We start from the raw sequence: 1,414 nt of genomic DNA on the forward strand, positions 1-1,414 counted from the left end.
GCAATTCAAGCCCGCATACAAAAGGAATTCAACATTGTGGTTTCTCGCACAACGGTAGGCAATTACCTTGACGGTAAGATTTATACCGGCAAAGCTGTTGTATACACAAACCAAATTAATAGCGAAATAAACAAAGATAATCGCGCAGTTTACGTTGCTGCTATGAACCTGCACATTCAAGCCGGCAAGCGGATAATGTACTTGGGAGAAACGNCAAGATTTATACCGGCAAAGCTGTATACACAAACCAAATTAATAGCGAAATAAACAAAGATAATCGCGCAGTTTACGTTGCTGCTTTGAACCTGCACATTCAAGCCGGCAAGCGGATAATGTACTTGGGAGAAACGAAATTTAAGTGCTTCTGTCGATGCAAAGCGGGTTATCGTGCGATGCAACTGCTTACAGCAGCGAACCCACTTAATATACACTTAATTGGAGCAATTTCTTCATTGGGCGTTGTATCCATCGACAGACAGCGGGATTCCTTCACAAACGAAATGTTTGGCACATGGTTAGCCTCGATTCTACAACAGTGGCAGAAAAATGGAAACAGTCTGAACGATTTAGTCATCGTATGTGATAATGCGTCATATCATTCTAATATAGAGCAGTGTGTGGCAATTATTTCTCATGGTTGCACACAAGTGCTGCGACTGCCGCAATATTCCCAGATGCTGAATCCCATTGAAATTATTTGGGAAAAAGTAAAAATGTTTGTGAAAAGCCACAACTCAAAAAGCGAAATGCGAAATGAACTAAATGTAATAGANTTGCCGCCATATTCCCAGATGCTGAATCCCATTGAAATTATTTGGGAAAAAGTAAAAATGTTTGTTAAAAGCCACAACTCAAAAATCGAAATGCGAAATGAACTAAATGTAATAGAACAACGACTACAATATTTGGAAAACTTGTTAGATGATGCTAAAGGCACAATTACAGGCGTGGAATGCGAAAGAGCCTTTCAAAGATCATATGCTCTGCATGTAGATGCCGCTGCGCTAAAAGATATGCCCATATGCTTAAATTAATTTTACCGTCAAGTACATTGATAATTGTTAGATTTTATTAAGTAGAAAAATTAAATAATTATGTAATACTAAATAAAAAAACAATGAATTGCTTTTTCTGCATTTTTATTTGTCGTTTCCCCCATTAAGTCAATAGAGGAGTTGTGCGAGCATGTGTCGTGAATTTTAACGAATCAAGTTCTGTAATATGCCACTACTTCCAAAGGATACACATAACTAAAAGTCGTCTTTAAAGATTTGCATATTTTAACTTTTAGTTGTAGAAACCATAAAATTTATTCATCCAACAAAACTGAGTTTTAAACCAAATAATAATAGTAATAGTAATAACTAGAATAGTGCTTACACAATATGTTAGTATGTGGCCGAGCTTCTCCACC

General features: G+C 36.8%; 1 protein-coding gene across 1 annotated transcript; it reads left to right on the plus strand.

Moving 5' to 3' along the window:
• The first annotated feature begins 228 nt into the window (after positions 1 to 228).
• Positions 229 to 1,361, plus strand: LOC108356185 (uncharacterized). The gene is made up of 2 exons (XM_017607310.1): positions 229 to 656; positions 774 to 1,361. The coding sequence occupies exons 1-2, from the start codon at positions 333 to 335 to the stop codon at positions 1,032 to 1,034; spliced, it is 585 nt and encodes a 194-aa protein (XP_017462799.1). The 5' UTR covers positions 229 to 332; the 3' UTR covers positions 1,035 to 1,361.
• The last annotated feature ends 53 nt before the right edge of the window (positions 1,362 to 1,414 follow it).

Source organism: Rhagoletis zephyria, unplaced genomic scaffold (assembly GCF_001687245.7).
Source record: "Rhagoletis zephyria isolate East Lansing unplaced genomic scaffold, Rhagoletis_zephyria_1.1 Rzeph_scaffold_55133, whole genome shotgun sequence".
In the NCBI taxonomy this organism is placed as follows: Eukaryota; Metazoa; Arthropoda; class Insecta; order Diptera; family Tephritidae; genus Rhagoletis; species Rhagoletis zephyria.

Coding starts and splice junctions, on each gene's coding strand:
- LOC108356185 (XM_017607310.1), top strand. CDS start 333: ATGTACTTGGGAGAAACGAAATTTAAGTGCTTCTGTCGATGCAAAGCG.